The sequence below is a fragment of the Sycon ciliatum genome, chromosome 2 (assembly GCF_964019385.1).
Source record: "Sycon ciliatum chromosome 2, ocSycCili1.1, whole genome shotgun sequence".
Lineage (NCBI taxonomy): Eukaryota > Metazoa > Porifera > Calcarea > Leucosolenida > Sycettidae > Sycon > Sycon ciliatum.
Window position 1 is genome coordinate 39,964,916 of NC_088644.1, and position 22,077 is coordinate 39,986,992.

A 22,077-nucleotide genomic window follows, 5' to 3' on the forward strand; every position below is an offset into this window, starting at 1 on the left:
GATACGGGATTATCTGTCCGGAGAGGGGGGCACAAGGGCTACGCGGTACGACACAAACTACATGTCTGATTTTGAATGGACTCTTGACTCGCACCGCTCATAGTTACAATCATTATGTTTATCAGGCTTGATGTTATACCTTTAGCTTAGGCACATGTACATGTGCCTCATTTACTAAGCACACCGAGTGCGTCCAATGCATGCAGCCGTTTATAAAATACTCCGTGTCACGGCTCAACCCTCATGCTACATGGTCTGTTTGCTGTGAGAAATCTTGTCCTTCACCAAAGTTTCGGTCATGGCTTACCCTCAGGTAAGGGATGGAACTAACAACTAAGGGCGCGTTTGATTGGTCGGATCCGGAACAGGATCGTTTAGAACAGGGGCGTTTGATTGGTCTGCACTGGTTTTGGAGTGTTCGGAACATGTTCTGACCACTCCAACGCTGGAGCAGCCAGAACAAGTTGCAAAGCCCAATGAAAACCTGACAGGGCCACGCAATGAGTTTAGTTTTTGTTTTGATTCGAAGCGATTCTGGCATATTCAGGCCTTCGAAGCTTCTTCTCCAGTTGTATTCGCTTTTCAAGTTTGTTTCGCCTTCGCTTCTTGAGCAACGTAAAAATTGTTGAACTCTGTGGACGTTTTGAAGTTCGCAGCACGATGAGCTATCTTGAGATGAGTTCTACCAAGAGTATTATAATCCCCCAAGAGTGTGCAACACTGCATATGGGGTCTCCGACGGCGACAACTCACACCACGTGTCTCAGGTACGTTTTGTACTACGATAGCGTTCGCGCAATCCAAAAATCTGCCATGATTATACTGGCGAGTTACATACGCGCAGCGAGCTTCTGCCAGGGAGTGCTTTTATTGTTACTCCGCTGCTTGCTAGAAACGGGCTGTAAACGTACAACTGGGACACTACACCACGTGATGTGAGTTTTCGCCGTCGGCGATAGGCAAAGCCCGATTTTGCCAGGGAAACTTCGATATTTTGCCGCAACATTTTGCTCTCCCATCGTCGATATTTTGCTTTCATTTTGCCAGGTCACTCGATATTTTGCTCCCTTTTTGCTCCAATACAAGGCCAAATTTGGGTCACGTGTAGGAAAACTGACCGAAAGTGGGTCACGTGTTGGCAAAAATAAGAAAAAATGAGTCACGTGTTGGCAAAAATGTACGAAAATGAGTCACATGCATCGTATAAGTGTAAAATCTCCCAATTTCCCGCGAACATACCGATATTTTGCTCCATTTTGCCAGCAAATTCTCTCGTGAAAATTCTTCGATATTTTGCCAGCAGAATTGCTAGCAAAATCGGGCTATGTCTAGTCGGCGAACCCCATAGAAAGGGCATCAGGAGTTGCACACTCTTGTGGGCTTATAATTATACTCTTGTTTCTACAATATGTCTGACAACAATATTCGCTGTTTTGTTTGATTGGGAACTGTTATTCTGACTGCTCCAGTGAATCTGACCTGAATCCGGATTGACCAATCAAACATACCCTAAGACTATGTTCTGAACACTCTATCCTCTGAGGCTGAAGCAGCCGGAGCAAGTCGCAAAACCCAATAAAAATCAGCACTCGCAATTTTAAACGTGCGTTAGCCGCGATAGTCATTACAGTACGATTTCTGGAAATTTTTCGTTTCTGCGGGTTCAACTGCTCCAGTGAATTGCCCCAAGAATCTGTATGGCAACAACCATACTACACACACTGTACTTCGAAGCACCTTCAAGACATTCGTTTGCATACAATGAACGCATTATAGAACCCGTATTGGGCACCCTGTAAGAAGACCTTAGGGTCTGTTGGGAATGCCCAAGTAAAATAATAAAATACAATACATAAGAATTATAATTGTGACGTTTTACCTCCCAGAGGTACGGCTTACACGGCGTTCTGGCGAGGCTTTGACCCTGCATAATACTGCAATACTGAGAGTCCCTCCACCATCACCGCCACCGTGTAACACCTGATAGGAATCTGTCCAGAGGCTGAACAATTCGAATAAAATTGTCGTTTATACTGGCATGCCGCTTCCGGCTAATTTTGTTTACCTTGTCTGCTAGTTTGTAGGAAAATTCAATTAGGGGCCGTCCGTAAATATCGATGTTTTTTTTGAGATGATATTGGTGCGTCTGGGGGGGGGGGGAGGGGGTTTGAGCCATCTGCGTCTTTTCGGGCATCAGAAAATATCGATGTAAATATCTGAAGTTTCGCCGATCCCTGCACGCGGACGTCTAAATGGCTATACAAGAAATGTGAAACCAGCTTCCGTTCGCGGAGCTAAAACTCGCGACACAAGAACAAAATCAAAAATTGGAAGCTGTACGCCCATGGCGAATTTCAAGAGCAAAAGAATGAGCTATTGATTGTGGAAATCGGCCGAACGATGCCTGCAGGAGACCTTTTTCAAGACGTAGAGGCAGTGCGAGCAAACACGGACGAACTCCACAAGAGTTTCCAGTCTTCACTGTCTGAACAAGGATTTGAAAAAATTCAAGCCCGAGCGTAGCCGCTTTGGCTACACCAGTACACGATGAGTTGCACTTTGAACGCTTTTTGTACGATGAGTTGTACTGCACGGGTAGCGCTAGCGCGCCAGCGCCCTCATCTTTTCATGTAAAATGTGAATTGATTCCATGATCTAGATGTACATGTGCGTCTTCTGGGGGGAGGGGGGGGTCAAGGGAGAGAAGCACCAATATCGTCTCTAAAAAAACATCGATATTTACGGACGGCCCCTTACTAGTACATGTACATGTAGTCGGAAGATGTCGATCCATCTGCCGGCTTACCTGCCAGAAACTTTTCTTGGCATTTGGTACCAACAAAATTACAGGGACTTTAGGACAGTGGAATCATACTGGAAGTTACAGTCTAAATTCAACCTGTGTATGGTTCTGTTTTGTGTGTGTGTGTGTGTGTGTGTGTGTGTGTACGTGCATGTTTGTGCGCGTCTGTGTGTGTGCACGCACGGGCGAGTGTGTGTGTGTGTGTGTGTGCATGTGTGTGTGTGTGTGTGTGTGTGTGTGTGTGTGTGTGTGTGTGTGTGTGTGTGTGTGTGATCCAGAAATCCTTTTTTGTACTCAGGTCATCAGCTGGATCAGAGGACTTGCTTAGCGGCTCATTTCTGACGAATGCAGCTACATGTAGATGACACATTACTCATTGAGAAAGCAACCGCTTGTTTTCCCAGTGAATAGTGAGGTAATGCAACAGCTACATCTAGCCATGGCATTTGTTTCGGTCCAAGGCATACACTACCTATTTGGTCGCCGCAGTTGAGCCTGGAAAATTACATGTGCTAGTAGTCCCCTGTGCATGGATGGAACGGTACGTACCGTGTACTCTAATTTCAGAACATTTAGGTGCTCAATATTTTCGGTATGAGGGCAAAAGGTCAGGATAGGTGAACAGAAAATGTGGGTACAGAGAAGCAGGTCCCTATTGGATTGTGTGTGTTGTTAGTGTTTGGGCGGTGTATTGAAATTTTAGGTATGAAGCAGATGCACCGAAAGTACCGAAAATAAAAATACACCGAAAATTTGTTTCCAGTACTTGTGTTCATGTTAAGCAGAAGCTTGCCCAGGGGTGTCACAAAGTAGTTAGGGTGGTACTGTCAGCCATGGCGAGCCACCGGAAGTACAATTAATATTTGCTCGTGGGGTTGAGGTGGCTCCTCTGACAGAATTTCGAAAATAAGATTCCAGATCCGTGCTTTTTTATTGATTCACAAGCTACCCGGGACGAAGAGTGGTATGGTCAATACCGTAGTGACCGTAGCATGTCCAACGCCCCTGTTGCCTTGAAACCGGACCTGCCCTGCCGGTCATGGGTGTCCCTTGCTGGACCTTCCTGTCTTGAGACCTCTCCCCTATTCCCTTCCTTGCTGTCAAGCAGATGACCATGGTGATTGAAGCGCTAGAACTGCCAAGATCAATATTTATCACCCCATACTCTTGCAGTCTTCACAGTACATCTACAGTAATACTGCTGCTCAATGAGAATCCGAATGGGACCGATTGCGCGACTTTAGCACGCCGTGCCAGGCCCTGTGCAGACCTGTGAGTGTGAACACTGGGATGTTCACTGGTGCAGTGCACAGCACTGACTCACTTGATCGGGTTTTGTTGAGCAACACTCTACTGACTTTACATGTATATGCAGGGCATCGGACACGGTACGGTCACTACGGTATTGACCGTACCACTTTTTGCCCCAGGTACCCCGTGAATCAATAAAATACACTGATCTGGACTCTAAATTTCCAAAATTTTCAGCTCAGCCATCCCTCCCCCCCCCCCCCACACGAGGAAACTGTACTTCGGATGGCTGACCGTACCACACTAAAATACCTTCCGACGTCCCTGATATGTACTGCATTACTAGTACTTAGTAGCCAAAGCACACAGGCCCCCATGATTGTGCAGCTCCTGTACTGTATCAGTGCTGTCCCAGGCTCGGCAGAAGTTCAATTTGGCCTCCTTTGCATGATGCAATGTGCGGCGTACACGTCCAGTATGCACCTGGCAATACGTGCACACCACACGTAGCATCATGTGTTTCTGAAATTCTGTCCGGACAGCACTGCATGCGGGAGTTGCACACTCTCGGGGGTCATGTACTCTTGGTAGTGACTGAATGCATACGAAGCACAGAAGCCATATAATTTCGACTAGGCCTTTCGTAATGGTGATTAACAAGGTAGCGAGCAAGTCCTTGTAACCAGCACTTTGGCGGTCAGAGCATCGTCACCAGTCTGCCTAAGTGCAGTCTGCAAACATGGCACCCACTCTTACTTCACGATTCAAGCGCGTGCGCGCAACAAATCTCACCTTGCTGTGCTGGAGGCAGTGTACATTGCCAAGCTGAAGCCTGAACTGTGCATGCAAAAGAAGTATGTGCGAAAGTTGTCACTGTTTTGACACTGGCAATATTCATTGTCTCACTGTGTAGTTAGCGCCACTAGCGCTATCTTTTAAAGTGCTATTTGGTCTATGCTCTGACCGCCAAATATGTTGTTGGTGCCACTAGCGCTATTTTTCAAGTGCTATTTTTGTCAATGCTCTGACCGCCAAAGTGCCGGTTATAAGGACTTGCTTGCTACCTTGTTAATCACCAATGTATTCGACTTGAAGAGTAATGGAATGAAAGGCCTAGTCGAAATTATATGGCTTCTGTGCTTCGTGTGCTGATTTGCTTTCCTCCAGCCAAAAATCTATTCTTGGAAGTGACCAAATGCATACGGATTCGTCCTCTGGTATATATGTTATAGAGTCATGACCATATCATGGCCACGGATCTATATAACGGAGGATTAGCAAGACGAAATTCGCGTTCGCGTTCGCAAACATTTTTCAGTTCGCGATTTTTCGTTTGGAAAAGTAGTCGAAATACGAATCGCGGATCCGTGTCAGGACAGTCATAAATGTACTATGCTGTACTGTCTGTACACAATGTACATCGTGTCAAAGTCATGCATGTGCGAATTCTGTTTGCTAATCCTTCTCATAACGCGAGTTTCGTCACTGAGTTCGACGTTCCTTGGAGTGCGAACGCGAATTTCGTCTTGCTAATCCTCCGTAGTGAAGGTCACCATCTCTATTCAGGGGTTCATGATCAATACTCTCTATACTGGATCATTCAGGAGTCATATTTTATGGACTTGTGCGAGTTCGTGTGAGTTTTTTGGTTTTGTTTTGCACATATTGTCGCGTCCTTATGTGGCATGTATTGGCCATACGCACTTCCTCGTTGTTTTCGGATTTCCCCTTCTGGTTCAATACTGTGCACCCTCGTAACCGTCTTGCTTGTATTCTGGCTCCGCGGACACCTTGGTGTGACCTCCACACTATTCTTCTCTATTGTAGCGGACATTGAGATCTGTTGAGAAGCCAAGCGGCCACGGGGCGCTGGCCTTGCAGCAACGAGCACTGCGGGTCCAATTTTACACTGTGTACAATCCACATGAACTACAGTGCATGAGACAGAGAGAGAGAGAGAGAGAAAGAGACAGAGAGAGATAGAGACCGAGACAGAGAGAGACAGAGACAGATACACACACACACACACACACACACACACACACACACACACACACACACACACACACCTCAGACCTCAGACCTCAGACATGCTCATCGCGGAAGCGATAATAGCGAACGGCTATGTTAGACATAGCAACACAGACACCCACCCACACACACACACACACACACACACACACACACACACACACACACACACACACACACACACACACACACACACACATACACGCACACACACACCTCAGACCTCAGACCTGCCCATCGTGGAAGCGATGATAGCGAACAGCTATGTTAGACATAGCAACTTGTGCTGGGATTACACCATTCAACAGCTTGCAAGGCTGATGAATTGACCGCCACTATTTTTAGCCTGGTATCCACCACACAGCTGATTGAAGTGACTTTTTCTGGCCAGTGAATCCCTATTTTACACGCACACACATACACACACAGACAGAGAGAGAGGGAGAGAGAGTTGCTACCCAAATGACCACATATAGCGCTGTGACCATGATTATAGAGGATTGCTGGGCTACTGAGTGCAGAGTCGTACATGCACTCCATGGTACCTGGCTCACTGCGGCCTACACTACTGTCTACAGTAGGGCGTGTACAGTACACAAATTCGCAGCACCATAGCTGAGGTCACCCATCAATCTTTCACTATGACTTGCACACAATAGTAAGCAATATTGTTATAATAATATCATGTAGTGTCTAGCCAGTTGTTCTTGCTTGGCACACGTTTTTCATTCAAAATACCAGCCAGTGAGAGGTAGATTTACCTGATTTCGTGTGAGTTGTACAAGCGTCAGACTGTACATTGATGACACTGAACTCATACTGATTATGGTATACTATTATCAGTTGACTGAGCATACCCTGTACTGCTGTAGACAAGCCCAGACCTGGGTTTGACTCTGAGTGCAGTGTGATTGTGGTGGAATAATGCATACGCAGGCTTATACATGTAAGTTATGGGGGGGGGGGGGGGGGGTACCCGACCCCGATAGCGCCCCCCCCCCCCTGGGTAACCATTTGACCACTATTTTTTTAATGACCGAATAATTGATTGCCCATGTTGGTCTGTAATGACCGAATAACAAACAATTGAAGCCAGGGAGTCTTGAAAACCCTTTCAGTTTTACGATTCCCTGATTGAAGCCATGGCACTCACTGATATCTCTGCATACCAAGCAGTGACAGATTGGACACGGTCGGTAGGCGTTCGGGGAACTGCTTCACCCATGCCATGGCCATGCTGTTCAGGTATTCCACGACTGCGTGCTGCTGACACAGTGACAGGTCGATGTTCAGCGCTGAGACCATGTCCTCCCATGGCCCACAGTACCAGGGAATCACAGACGATATCGCGTGTACGTGTCGGGGTCATGCATCATAACGACACGAGTGCCCTTCAAGGGCCAAGCGACTATCCCAAACTGGGCCATAGCCTTCCTTCTTCGTTCTTGGTGACCAGTGACGCTAGAAAGTAACTCCTAGGCAGACCTAGACACAACATCCAGTACTAGTACTAGTAGTAGTACCGTAGTAGTAATTTTCTTTCAGCAAAGTAAGTAACAGTTAGTTGTGGCGTGGGAACCTTCCCTGACCCAGCCAATGGTGGGCGAGTGATCGGAAGCAGTAAAAAGCCTCCTCAACGATTGGATGTGCCTCAGCGGTGGTAGAACATACAAAGCGCAGCACGCCAGCAGGACGTAGCCTATGATTGTACATAGTCATTGCAGCCTTGTTGTAGACTACTGGCGTAAAGCAGATGCAGCGAAACGACCCAGACTCATCAATGAGTGGACTCCAACTCCACAAGTCAAGAGTCTGCAACGGGGCAAAGGATCGCTTGCACGCGCACCATGGACTGGTACACAGTCAGAATACACACTCGGCACTCATCGGTCGACCGCAGACATCGCACGCGAAGTGAATATGCACAACGCTTTCGGGGTGCGCGCGGGTTCAACCGAGCATATCGCGCTCATGACTCCGATCGGGACTTTGAGGTTCACACACGTGAACCATTTTTCACAGGTCGATCGACCGTTCTGCACTCGCACGCGCACGGAGGCTGGTGCGCGCCGTAACACATACTCAGTATCATGGTATACTGTAGTACTACTAGCGCGCGCACCTCTTGTTGTCGACTTCCGCATGCTGGTTGCCATAGTCAGCGAGTCAGTCACACTTAGCACCGGCGTTCCACTTTCTCTGCTGCACGACCAGGATCCGTCGCGGCTGGCAGGGAACACGACGGGCAAACTGAAATCGGCACAACGCCATTACCAATGATACACTGACCAACACATTCTTCAGCTAGTTTCGTGTTCTCTCTTAGCAGCTAGCTTCTCGTAGTTTGTCGTTAGGTTCTGTCCGTATTGGAAACCCCTGGTGGCACACAGCAGCATGGCGGTTTGGAAATGTTGCAGCAAAGCGCTGCTGCTGCTTATGCTGTTTCACATCACCTTCTACAGCGATCTAGTTTTAGCGCAGGACCAGAGCGGAGATGCGATCCGATCATGGGACTATAACACAACCAGTGGCGGTGGCAGTGGCGAGGAAGTAGGTAGTGGCAGCGGCAGCAGCGGCGAATCAGCTGGCGAGGGAGATGAGGGAAAAGGTGGCGAGGAGAAGGAGGACTCTCTTCTCCACGCATTGCACTGGGAAGGCCTGGTGGAAGAGGAGCTGGAGGAGAAACATCAGAAGAACAGTTTGAGTCTGTTGCTGGCCGTCGCTCTTCTCATGCTTGTCGTGCTGACAATCTGGGTGTTCAAGATGAAGCGCTGTCGTGTTATGCACGAAACGGGTTTCTCAATCGTATACGGTGAGTTGGTGTTAGCATGGTCGTTATCAGTGGCAATAAAGACTGCTTGTTGTTATGACACGTTTTGGCCACCCGTGACCCCAATGTCCCCTCAGTGCCGCTCACTCGTATTGTGTGTATACATGATAATACATGGCACTAGATAAACTACCCTAGCATAATGCGGGTCCGAACCGTGTGTAACACCCGTACGGTTCAGATGGTCTCAACAGACCTGGGATCTACCAACCGTGGATGGTTGTAGCAAGGTCACTGTTTCCAAACACTGTGTCCTCCACCTTGTTTCATGCTGTCAATCTAACAACATGATAATACATGTAGACATGGTCGTAAAATCCAGCACCTGCATGTCGGCACTGTGGTCTAACTCCACACTGGCTGCACACACCACGCCCGGATAGATGCTGAATGCAGAAAGCGTTGCTAATTAAAGGGGAAGTTAAGGCAAAAATTAAAATTTCACCAGTTGTAGTCTTCGGGGTGCTGAGTCGAATGGTCTTGGTCCGAGAAGGCTGAGACGCTCCCTTCCTACTTGAATCCCAATCGAACTCGCGCACTTCCACTGAAACTGGGTGACTGCGCCCTACTAGATGGGGATTTGTATGCAAAATGTCACTAAAAGCGCCATTTCGTTCTTATAAAAGCACGGATGACCGCGATTGGCCCATAAGTTGTAGTCTTTTGGACGCTGAGTCGACTGGTTTTGGTCCGAAAAGGCTGCGATGCAGCGTTCCTCCTTTATTCCCAATCGAACATGGTTAAACAAGTGGTCACGTGCTCCTGGGTGCCCAAATCACCTGGTCACCACGCCAGCAGGCGACAACTTTCACACCAAGGTTCAACTCGAGTTCAACTCGAGTGAAAGGACTGCACCCAAAAAAGGTCAAACAAGCTAGTAAGTTGTACCCTGCAGGCACGGTGACCAGGTGACTGGTGTACGCAGGAGCACGTGACCGCTTCTTCAACCATGTTCGATTGGGAATAAAGGAGGAACGCTGCATCGCAGCCTTTTCGGACCAAAACCAGTCGACTCAGCGTCCAAAAGACTACAACATATGGGCCAATCGCGGTCATCCGTGCTTTTATAAGAACGAAATGGCGCTTTTAGTGACATTTTGCATACAAATCCCCATCCAGTAGGGCGCAGTCACCCAGTTTCGGTGGAAGTGCGCGAGTTCGATTGGGATTCAAGTAGGAAGGGAGCGTCTCAGCTTTCTCGGACCAAGACCATTCGACTCAGCACCCCGAAGACTACAACTGGTGAAATTTTAATTTTTGCCTTAACTTCCCCTTTAACTTACTTCAGTAGATCTGCCGATTCTGACTACTAATAGTGCTGGCCAGTGAGTGGTAGTAGTATGCAGGGAGACTATGTACAGCATTGCTCAATGAAATCCAGTCGAATTTTTCAAGTGCACGCCGGGCGTTGTGCAGCCCTAGACCTGCGAACACTGGGCTGCGAAAAGGTGCACGGCGCCAACTTGACTCTCGCCGCGGACTGGATTTCATTGAGCAGGACTGTACTTGTAGGTGAGTAGGAAATGAAGCAATGTGGGTCTTGCTTGTGGACTACCCATTGAGTCAGCCCCTCGGTGCAGGGCTGATTTACATGGTCAACCTCATGAATTGCGACCTCGGGTATCAACAACAACAACTAGCGAATATCTACACAATCACAGGACTGGCTGGTGACGATTTGACAGTGCATCCTGTTACCCACATGGATAACTGACAGCACGCCGGAGCAACACCACTTTTCTCATGCACCATCCAGGGTCGTGTTCACGAGATTGCCTATGCACGTCCGCATAGACCAACATATTTGTAGTAGGGCGATGTGGGCTATTGCTGGTCTGGGCCACATTGGGAGTCAGTAGGCCACCACGGTACTATAATCGCACCGTATTTGGGAAAGACCACGGAACGCGTGCTTTGAAGTAGATCTTCCAAATCCGCTGTCGAGGCACATCTTGTTTTCCGCTTTTTTTAAAAAGTAGTATGATGTCAGAATGAAGTTGAAGGCACCAGTGCAGCAGAACTTATGGTTGATTCAAATGGTGGTAAAAACACACCTGGCGATATGGCGGTAAATACACGCCTGTCCTCACACGCTCTCTAGTATGGTGCCATGCCATACCATTCCTCCTGCTGTAAAGTGACCGTGATGCAAAGCCCCTCGCATGGGTGTATTTTCCGTCCCAGTTCTCATAGCAATAGCCAAATGTAGTGCAGCTCCATGCTGTACTGTATGAACACTACACTGCGAAATCATATCAATTACTAGTACGAAGAGTACATAAACCAGAGTGTGCAACTGTGCATATCAGATCTAAAACAGCAGAGTTCGTGCACTACGTCACCTTGATGAGGTCAGCCAAGCTGCGGCTTGCGTACAGCTCAAGTTTTCGTGTTTCACAGCCCGGAAATCAGCCAAGTTTGCATGATTTTTGACGTCCTGTTTTAGGATTTCGGTGTTTTTGTGTGACTGCGTAGACCTACGCCGCGTACATGCGCTGGCAAGCAAATTCACCAGGCTATCTGTATCAAAAACCGAAATCCGGACAAACTCGGCGTCCTGCGCCACCGTGACTGGTTACGCAACTTTTCACCGTACCTGTGGCTTACCATGCTGTCAGAAATGACGTACTGCACGGATTACGCTCCCTGAGTTGCACATTCTGGTTTATGTACTCTTGCTAGGACTGTAAAAGCCATTATTCTAAGGAGCCGCAAACATAACCATTTCCTAAAACTGACCTGTTTGCGCAAAGGTAACGGTTCTCACTCATTCTCAACGCTCACTTGCAACACTACATTTATATGTATCGATTTCTGTATAACATTTTCCATTTTTAACCATACTCGGATTTCTCCTTGTTAACTCGGTAGAATTAGCTCTTCATTATATATATTCACTGGTTTGAGGGAAGGATGCTTCGTTATGTAAGGCTTTTACAGTACTTAAAGTAATCAGTCACTTTGCATCCTTTCCCTCCAACCAGTGAGTACTTTATTCATGGCGTATATTGTAGGTTAGTGCGCAGTTGGAACATACTGAGTTGTGTTGGTGACATGCTTTGCCGTTCCAGGTATCATCATTGGTTTGATCATGCGCTATGCTGGCGATGAGGTGTCGGTAGAGCCGATGACTTGCGAGTCCAACTATACGCACCCGCCGCGCCAAGTCTTCCTGTCCGTCGAGAATGACACGTACGCCTTTGACCTGCGCAACAAGTTGTTCAAGGATGACGAGGGAACAGAATATGAAGGACTGGTAAGAGGTGTTCGCCGCCGCTTGTTGTGACACCGCTTATGTGTGCTTTACCGTTATATTGTGTATTAGACCAAGATGTTGCGACTTCAGCGGTAATTAGTTGTGTATTATAGCTGGCCTTTTTCCTGTAGAAGCCGATGTCAGGGCTAGGCTTCTATTCAAACTGGGATATTTCTACTATTATGTCAACAGGGACTCAACACTATAACTAGGCTTATGTGCCAACGGTGTATCTTGGAAATCAGGCTTGCATATATTATGTAATTGATTAGCTGGGGGGGGGGGGGGGGGGGGGGGGGGAGGCTGCCAACCAGAAGTAGGAACTTCTGGTGAATGGTAGCAGCTTTGCAGGTACTTCTTCCGCCCAAGCAAAATTTTCGCTTATCTTTGCACTTTTAACTGATACATTCCAGGGTCTCAGAACGGCTTATAACAACTCAGAATGAGTTGAGGAGTCGTTGAACATCAAGAGAAACTATCCAAGTCGAAAAATGTAGAAGTCATCCTTTCTCATCACCCGACGCAGCACTTGTTGTCGGGTAGTACTTCGCACTTTCCAGAAGCGCAAATATTTCGTATCGACACTTTTCCAAGCGCTTCACCTCCTTCATGAGTACGATCGGTCGTGTTTCTTACCAGCCGAAGCTGACGAGCTCAGCGTCGCTTTTCAGGATCGTTCACTTTGACATCAGGTGAATGAGATGGGTGAGTGACAACCCTGTCATCGAAGCCTTTCTTTCCCCCCTGTTTTGCCCAGTGCCGGTTCTGGTTCAGATTTGCAGTATGTGGGCGAGCGTCGCTGAGTGGCTTTTTCAGCTTCAAGCACACGTGCATTCTTACCGTACACACATCTTGTGCCGGATGCAATCAAACACGCTGGCTTTTCGCAACATGACACCTCTGCTCCGTACTCCAATGGTACTCTAGCAGCACCCACCTTTACAAGTGGCTGACTTCGTGTTTTTTACCAGTTCACTCGCCTTCAACGCGCTCTACTCTAGGTGTTTCTTTGCTCTTTGCCGACTTCGACGACTTGTGTGGAACTGGTACGCCTGAACCAGCAGATTTGTGTGATGGTGAAGTGCACAAGCTGTAAAAATTGCTGTCAGACACCTGACATTGGGCTGAAGGAGATAAGCGAAAATTTTGCCTGGGCAGAGGAAGTACACTGTACTGTGCAATGGCAATCTCACCAGTCATGTTGGCTTCTTCATTTGCTATTGCAGCTCTTAGACGCATGCCATCCAAGTAACCCATCACTGTGTGTGACATGTGACCTGTTCTCTTGTTGTATCTACCGCGGCATGCAGCTCTTGTTCAACCCGGAGATGTTCTTCTTTGTCCTGCTGCCACCGATCATCTTCTATGCTGGCTATGACCTGCAACGCGTAAGTGCAGCGATGCCAACCGCCATATTGTTCTACTACATTCACTTGGCAGGACCGCCGGAAGCAGTGTTTGATTGGTCCGGTAGTATCAAGGCCGTTCATACTTTGTGTATGATATGGTGGGTACACATGCCCTCCACAGTAGGAAACATGTGTTAGTGGCGGAAAAGCTGGTCCGGTAATAACCTGACCAACCGGACCGGTTCCGGCAGGCCTGCTTGGGGTCAGAGAATCCAGGTAGCTCATCATGTCACATGACTGATCATGTGACCCGGGTAACCCGCAGTATGTCACAGACATATCCTGTATGCTACTTGTACATCAGTATGGAGGTCTCCTGGGTGACATTGTCGTGCATGCATTGTACTGTCTACTTCAAGTACGTGTATTGCAAATCAGTGCTTGCAATGGTTTTCAATGCAAAACGCCGCAACGGGTGACGGAAGTCACCGAACATCTGAATTGGTTGGTCTGTCTGTAAATGCTGAGCTTTGACATTGCGATGCATTTTCAATCCCTGTGCATGTGGATGCTCGGCAGAAATACTTCTTCCGCAACATCGGAGCCATCCTGCTGTACGCCTTTGTTGGAACGACCATCTCCTGCTTCACTATTGGGTAAGAATGGAAGTCTTGGTGGAAGTTTAGTCATTTGTCTCTTATCCTCCATACTTATTGAACATGTGCCATGGGTTCTTTTTGGCCTCCAAAATTTCTAAGCTGACTATAGCACACAGTCTGCGTGCGGATGCGATAGGCAGTAGGTATATGCAGTGTCAAACTGTCCACCAGGTTGGGAAGCTATTGCCAAGAACTAAAGATATAACGAGTCATCTTTAATGTTCAATCCACAAAACGTGATACAGAAAGTGAAGAACCATCCGAGGCAAATAGCCAATGTAAATATGAAAGAACTCAAGATATACTTGTAGTAGTAGTAGTGGTACTTGCAGTTGTAGTAGTAGTTGTGGTTGTGAAGTAGGTTGTTGCACACATGCCTACGGTGAGAGTGTCCGATGCTTGTTTTTCTGTCCGGACAATACGTTTGCTTCTCCTACGTACATGTGTGCAGCTCTATGATGTATGCCTACACTCAGTTTGGCATTGAGACCCTGCCGCGCGGTGTCGACAATCTTGTCCAGTGTTTGATCTTCGGAGCTCTCATCTCTGCAACGGATCCAGGTAAAGTGCGGGTGTGCTGTGGATACCTTGTGGCAATACATTTTAATACCGTATTTCCGCAAATAGTAGGCCGGTCTACTATTTCTTCAAACTCGTCCTAACCCGGCCTTATAATTGAGGATGGTTTTGTATTCGAGGACGGTCTTTTATTCTTTCAACTCAGTTCGACCCCGGTCTTCTATTTTTCGCCGCCCAGTTTTACCCCCGTTCTTCCAGCTTCTTTCAGTAAAGTTTCAGCAAAGTCTCGTCTTTTTTCCACTGCCGAATCATAGCCCGAGTCACCTTGAGCTTCTCCGCTGCGCTGGTGATACTCGTCCTCTTTGCCAAATCCACAGCAGATATTTTGAAGCACAAGAGTATTTCTTTCGCTTATTGCTGGCCATGGTCGAAAGGAAAGGCTACAAGAACTGGCAGAGCGTGATGGCGGAATCACAAGAAACCGGAAGATGTACAAGAACTGGCAGAGCGTGATGGCGGAATCACAAGAAACCGGAAGATGTGCCACACATGCCACGTGTAGTTGCAGTTTTGTACAAAATGGCAGCCGTCGCACTGCGCATGCGCAGTCGTAAGACTCATTTAGTAGGCCCGGTCTTCTAATCGGAGACGGTCTTGTATTTTTTCAATCGCCCCTGCCCCGGCTTTGTATTCGAGGAAGGCATTGTATACGAGGACGGTCTTTTATTTGAGGAAATACGGTATACAAAATCATATCCGGATATAGTTGTGTGCTGTGGACTATGTTGGCAATACATGGCGCTACTTAAGTAAGTCATACCACCAACCTCAAGCAGGATTCACAGAAGCATTTTTGCGATGCGATGCGACGGCCGCGAAACCGGGGAAACCCCCAAATCGCATCCATCTCGCAGCTCACGCAACTGTCGCAACTGGGCCATCGTAGATGTTGAGCTTGGCTAAACTTTTGCAATGCGACAAGCGATAATTATGGTGTACGATTTTGACCTTTCCTGCAGCAAAGTTGTACAAAGGTTCAAGAATTGCTTGTAGATGTGTACAAGTTGTACAAAGCCACGCGAATACCATGGTGACGTACCCACCTGCATTGGACTTCGCGCCAAATCAGCAAGGTGTTGTCGCATCGCTGACTTCTTCTGTGAATGGTATTTCGCGAGGTTGCATCGCACACCGCCGTCGCAGATCGCGTCGCATCGCCCATCGCATCGCAAACAAGCTTCTGTGAATCCCGCTTTAATCTTTCCTAGCCCAGTGTTGTATGCAACTGTGGTTTTCATGCTATATGTTTTATTGTCCACATCTACCATGGTTACGAACTTAGAGCAATCAACTTCATATCTACCATGGTTACGAACTTAGAGCAATCAACTTCATATCTACCATGGTTACGAACTTAGAGCAATCAACTTCATATCTACCATGGTTACGAACTTAGAGCAATCAACTTCATATCTACCATGGTTACGAACTTAGAGCAATCAACTTCATATCTACCATGGTTACGAACTTAGAGCAATCAACTTCATGTCTACCATGGTTACGAACTTAGAGCAATCAACTTCATATCTACCATGGTTACGAACTTAGAGCAATCAACTTCATATCTACCATGGTTGTTATTACATATCGTCACAGATCCATTTCTATATCCAGTCAGTCAAGTAGTGCTGAAACCTTTGTTTTGGTCTGCTTCTTTGTTGCTGTTCAATATCTTATCTTGTGTATGTATGTGTGTGTGTGTGTGTGTGTGTGTGTGTGTGTGTGTGTGTGTGTGTGTGCGCGTGTGCGTGTGTGTGTGTTTGCGTGTGTGTGTGTGTGTGCGTGTGTGTGCGCGTGTGTGTGTGTTTGCGTGTGTGTGTGTGTGTGTGTGTGTGTGTATGTGTGTGTGTGCATGCGTGTGTGTGTGTGTGTGTGTACGTGTGTACGTGTGTGTGTGTGACAACTACAGTGACCGTCTTGGCCATATTCCATGACCTTCACGTCGACGTCGACCTGTTTGCCATTGTGTTTGGCGAGAGTGTGATGAACGACGCCGTGGCCATCGTCCTGTACAGGTAGGTCTCACACACACACACACACACACACACACACACACACACACACACACACACACACACACACACACACACACACACACACACACACACACACACACACACACACACACACACACACACACACACACACACACACACACACACACACACACATACACACACACACACACACACACACACACACACACACACACACACACATACACACACACACACACACACACACACACACACACACACATACACACACACACACACACACACACATACATACACACACACACACACACACACACACATACACACACACACACACACACACACACACATACACACACACACACACACACACACACACACACACACACACACACACATACACACTACTACTACTACTACTAGCAGCATGACTGCCCAGAGGGGCAAGTGTCACCCCTATGGAAAGGGGACCAGAAAACGGGACACGGATCACAAGCAGGACCGCGAATGTCTGGCTAGGTCCTGCTGCCGGCGGAAATTGCGTTTACAACGTGGGCAGCTGAGGGGCAGAGCTGCTCTCTCAGCAGCAGATGGTCTCGCACCACGATTGCAGTTGTGACGCTTGAACCCGGCCGCAGAACGGAAGCATCGCTGACATGTTGGGCAGTGCTGCTGGCAACAAGCTGAAAGTGGCACAGACAGACTGACTGTTGGTGTAGGAGAACTCGTGACAGGCTGGCATCGATGAACAGAGTAGCCACCCTTGCTGCGGATCCACCTCTGGCAGTTCTGGCATTGCACTGATCCACGTTGGAGCTGGATGGGAAGCCGTCTCTGAGTGGTGCACTTGTGCCGCGTCCTATCTGAGACCCGTGAGAAGTTCCGGTCACACACTGCGCAATGCACAGACTTGGGCATGGTGGAGCTCGACTGAGGGGCAACCCGTACTTCCCTCCACTGTTGGCGGTCCTGAGCAAGGATGAACCACTGAGATGGCTGTTGCAGTGCAACCTTGAGGTCGGTCATCACCGTGTCTTTCCACCGTCGCCGGGGACCACAAAACGGCCGAGGCACAGGTAGCCACCCAAAGAGGAGTTGGAGGGGGGTGTGATCCTCATCCATACGCGCAACGTGCCCAGTCCATTCCAGACGCCGATTGCGGAGGCGTGTAGACATCAGTACTGGGTCTCCCCAACGGTTCCGCAGGTCTGTGGATGACAGCCGCTCGGACCACTGACGAGGCTTGGTGATGCTGAGGACAGTCCGGGTGCATTGATGGTGGAATTTATCCAAACTTCTGATATCCCGTTGGAGTGGGGTCCAACACTCTCCGCCATACAGTAATATTGAGGAAACGCAGGCCATGTACAGGTGGCGTTTACTAGAGAGGGACAGAGATCTGTCAGTGAATACCTTCTGGAGGGCTCCGAAGGCCTTTGAGGCTTCGGCAATACGGCGCTTGATGTCGGATGAAGAACGACTGTCAGGGGTCACTATGGATCCTAGGTAGGTGAACCTCGGCACGGCTTCGATAGTGCCAAGGGGGAGAACGATGTCAGCCGAGTCTTCAGCAGAGACCCCATGGCCCGCCGTCATGATCTTCGTCTTGGCGATGCTCACAGTTAGTCCAAATTCTCGGGCAACACTACAGAAGAGCTCCACACCAAACTCAGCATCACTACGGCATTCAGACACGAGAACGGCATCATCAGCATACTCCAGGTCACTAACAGACAGTGACTCGCCAGCCCTGCGCGATGATGAGCGGGGGTAGAGTTGGCCATCGATGGAAAACTGGATGCTGACAGAGTGACTACGACCTGCATCCTTTAGCCGGGCACGCCATGTCTCAACAACCGCCCCGAAGTACAGGTTAAAGAGAACGGGTGCCATGACACATCCTTGTCGGAGACCATTAACCACAGGGAACTCATCAGAGGTGGAGTTGCCAACTCGGACCGAGGCAGAGGTAGAGGTGTGGAAAGCCTTAATCAGGGCCACTAGCTGTTGCGGGACCCCAAGTCGGCCCAAGGCCACCCAGAGAGCAGCGCGTGGTACAGAATCGTACGCCTTTTTCAAATCCACAAACACACAGAAGAGCTGCTGACGATGTTCGTATGCTTTCTCGATTAGCTGGCGGAGCGAGAAGATGGCATCAACACAGCCCCTGCCTGGCCGAAAGCCGCTCTGGGACTCTGGGAGTTCCGACTCAGCCAACAACTGCAAGATCGCACATACACACACACACACACACACACACACACACACACACACACACACACACACACACACACACACACACACACATACACACACACACACACACACACACACACACACATACACACACACACACACACATGTGACTGAAAACTCTCCTCCCGGACTCCACAGCAACACAACCGGATAGGACGGGAATATTATAATTATTAGGACTGAACAAACATGAAACGGGAAGTACAAAAAGGAAAAGACTACATACCAGCCGCCATCAAAATCGGGCTCAACACAACAACAGGCACTACATCATTGCGCAACAACTTTGGAGCATGCGCATGCTTGGCCAAGTCCTGTTACCATGGGACCACTCTATCACACTCCTCCGCCTGGTAACAGGGAAATTGTATCACCAAAGTGAACGGGCAAAGAAACATTCCAAGGGGACAAAAGTGGAAAGAAGGGACACAAAATGCGGGAAAGAAGACAACGGTCTCGCAGATGGACCATACACACGGATATACATAAAAGATGGCAAACAGCAAGTGAAGGGCAACCATACCGGAACCGAATAGAAAAGAGAATACCCACGCAACCAGAATAGATGCGGCACGAGCAGCCACAAAGCATATGGTGCAATGTACCGTCACACGAAAAAGTCCAGAATGACACATGCAGTACATGGAAGAGGAAACGGAGACTAACGAGCGAGCGGCATTGGACAAAACAGATTTTGCACCAAAACTAGAGACACACACACAGTGGTAATAGGACTCTACAAGGCATGTCATATGGATGCGGGAAAGGCCAGAATAACCAGCAAGAAACTGCAGTAAATGAACACAACGGTGTGAGTTACGTACGGAACCGACCAGGGACCTGCGGACTGGAACGGTCGCGCAAACCATAGCCATGGACGGGCGTGTCAGGCATGGCACCATGTACGGGGGGCGTCTGCAACACGAGCTGGACAACGGGGTCCCGGTCGTCAGCCTCCACTGCCGCCGGCGCGTCGGCAGGGCCATGCGCATCAGGAGCCTGTGGATCTCTCTTCAGCAAATCCACGTTCACCAGCTTGGAGCGACCATCAGCTGTGGCAATACGGACTGTCGACGGGGAGATGATGCGGATTACGTGCCATCCAGATTCGAAGGGGGTGAGAATCTTCGAATGCCGCTCCGGACGCCGAAGAAGGACGGCAGTGTCAACGGGGTATGGACACTCGGGCACGGGAGCATCGAGGAAGTCAAGCCGTGCTAGCTCAACTTCGAGGTGATCGCGCAGGCGGGCAGACTTCCGCTGCAACTTGTCCACCCAGGCGCTGTCGGACAGTTCAGTGGAATCTTGTTCGATGAGAAGACGGTGAGGCTGCCAGCCGTGCATGGCTTCCATCGGGCTAATCTTCGTAGCGGTGTGCGGGCGAGAACGGTAGTGGAACAACAGAAGCTCGAGGGCAGTCTCCCAGTCGTCATCATCCTCGAGCGTCTTGCGGATGATCGTCAACAGCGTCCGGTTGAAACGTTCCACAGAACCTTGTGACTGGGAATGTCGAACAGCGCCCCGCTGGACCGTGACGCCAAAGGACTTGAACAGGGCTGACACAATGGCATTGACGAACTCAGTGCCATTATCGCTACGCACAACCTCAGGCGCGCCCCATCGTGAGCAGATAGAGACCATGGCAGCAGCGACCTCCGCCGAACAGTGGCGCTTCATCGGGACAACTTCGACCCACTTGGTAAAATGGTCGATGCAGACGAGTACGTAGCGGTAACCAGAACGGCTGACACCAAGCTCCAAGGTATCGATGGAGACAACACTCCAGGGGCCGTTGGCGGAGACAGGTCGTGTCGGTGGCACACCGGGGCCACCACGAGGGTTTGCAGCCGTACAGGGGGGACAGCGGCGGATGAAGTCCTGACACTTCTCGGCCATGTTGGGGAAGTAACAGACACCCCGGAGAAACCGCCACATGACCTCCCAGGAGGCGTGGCCAGTCTGTTGATGGGCACCCCGAAGAACGAACTCTTCGATGTCATTCGGCACGACTGGTACTGACATGACCTCGTTAGGGGGTAGCTTGACGCTCCGCATCAGCACGCCATCCACGACGGTCAATTGCTGCTGAACACGCTGGAATGCCGGCGAACGGACAGCATGGCCGGCCACAAGGTCCCCGACGACAACCGGAATCACCTCGTCCTGCTGCTGCGCCGCGGCAATCTCGCCCAGGGTTAGGACACGCCAGGCGGCATCATCAGCGACAGCGGCGCCAACGACATCGGCATCACCAATCGGGCCAGACATCTTCGCAGTCTGGCGGGCAAAGCGGAGGAACGGCGGTGGGACACGTGTGAGCTGATCAGCAATGTTTTGCTGTGTGGGTACCCAGACCACGTCAACACTCATGCCGGACGAGTCGACGATATCGAGAATAACCTGCAGCCGGCGTTGCACGAGGACTTCGTGCAACCCACTGACGTGAACCCGCTTGATGTTGTCGAACAGAGAACGCAGCCACCCATGCACCGTCTGGGAGTCGGTCATGATGCACAACTTCGGGATACGCCAAGACGACGCGAGAGTGAGGCCCTTTACCACGGCATCTAGCTCGGCGACGTTGATGTGGCGTTTATCGGTGGCACCGCGGAGCCACGACTGGTCTTCGAGTACAGTACCATCAGCTTCGAGCACGACACCGTAGGCAATGCTGGAGGCGTCGCACCAAACACGCCAGTCTTGGGGATCATCCGCAGTCCAGGCTCCATGAACAGGGTCGTCGCCCTCCACACGCTTTGCCGCATCGTGGCAAAGGTCGCACAACTCCTGGGGGACAGCTGCATCCCAGGCATCCGTTGTTGCAGACGCCAAGCGCTTCAGCCAGCTAGCCAAAGGGCGCAGATAGCCACAGACCGGATAATGACCAGTCAGTTGACCACACCACTGGAATACATTCCGCTTAGTCATCTGGGTAGGAGGGGGTTGCAGTGGCTCGCGTCGCTCCCACTGGCCATCGTGCGTCTGCAGACCAAGGACGCGAGTCGCATCAACGTCCACAGCAGGTTTCGTAGGCAATCCATGGGCGGTCAGCGCGTCCGCAAGGGC

The 22,077-nt window shown here is 49.5% G+C and overlaps 1 protein-coding gene across 1 annotated transcript in view; it reads left to right on the forward strand.

The window, feature by feature from the left end:
• The first annotated feature begins 8,259 nt into the window (after window positions 1-8,259).
• Window positions 8,260-22,077, forward strand: part of LOC135810582 (sodium/hydrogen exchanger 9-like) — a 30,499-nt gene continuing 16,681 nt past the window's right edge. The window contains exons 1-6 of the mRNA XM_065324075.1: window positions 8,260-8,897; window positions 11,987-12,171; window positions 13,482-13,559; window positions 14,100-14,176; window positions 14,631-14,740; window positions 16,668-16,773. Coding sequence (XP_065180147.1) covers window positions 8,480-8,897; window positions 11,987-12,171; window positions 13,482-13,559; window positions 14,100-14,176; window positions 14,631-14,740; window positions 16,668-16,773 — 974 coding nt within the window. The 5' untranslated portion in view covers window positions 8,260-8,479. The remainder of the gene's footprint in view (window positions 8,898-11,986; window positions 12,172-13,481; window positions 13,560-14,099; window positions 14,177-14,630; window positions 14,741-16,667; window positions 16,774-22,077) is intronic.